The 326-nt window shown below is 66.9% G+C and overlaps 1 protein-coding gene across 1 annotated transcript in view; it reads left to right on the top strand.

Moving 5' to 3' along the window:
* Positions 1–326, top strand: part of MAPK8IP2 (mitogen-activated protein kinase 8 interacting protein 2) — a 13,262-nt gene that overhangs the window by 4,774 nt on the left and 8,162 nt on the right. The window contains exon 2 of the mRNA XM_017727125.1: positions 8–321. Coding sequence (XP_017582614.1) covers positions 8–321 — 314 coding nt within the window. The remainder of the gene's footprint in view (positions 1–7; positions 322–326) is intronic.

Here is a 326-nt window from a genome sequence, read left to right as displayed (position 1 = left end):
GTGTAAGGTGGCCGCCTACAACCACAGCCTGGACCCGGCCGACGGCCCCGCGCCCGAGGGCCAGACCGACGTGTCCAGCGCCAGCCCCCTGGACCTGAAGATCGACCCCGACCACAGCCTGGAGAGCATCCGCCGCTCCTTCTACCTGCCCGTGGGGCCCAAGCTGATGCCCGAGGCGGACGAGGAGGACAACAGCGAGTACGACTCCGACTCGGAGTCGGAGCCCGACCTGAGCGAGGACTCGGACTCGCCGTGGCTGCTCAGCAACCTGGTGAACAAGATGATTTCGGAGGGCTCGTACCCCATCAAGTGTCCGGACGAGTGCT

Source organism: Corvus brachyrhynchos, unplaced genomic scaffold (genome assembly GCF_000691975.1).
Source record: "Corvus brachyrhynchos isolate BGI_N302 unplaced genomic scaffold, ASM69197v1 scaffold692, whole genome shotgun sequence".
Taxonomy (NCBI): Eukaryota; Metazoa; Chordata; class Aves; order Passeriformes; family Corvidae; genus Corvus; species Corvus brachyrhynchos.
The sequence above is the reverse complement of the archived record's forward strand: the minus strand, read 5'-3'. Positions and strand labels throughout refer to the sequence as shown.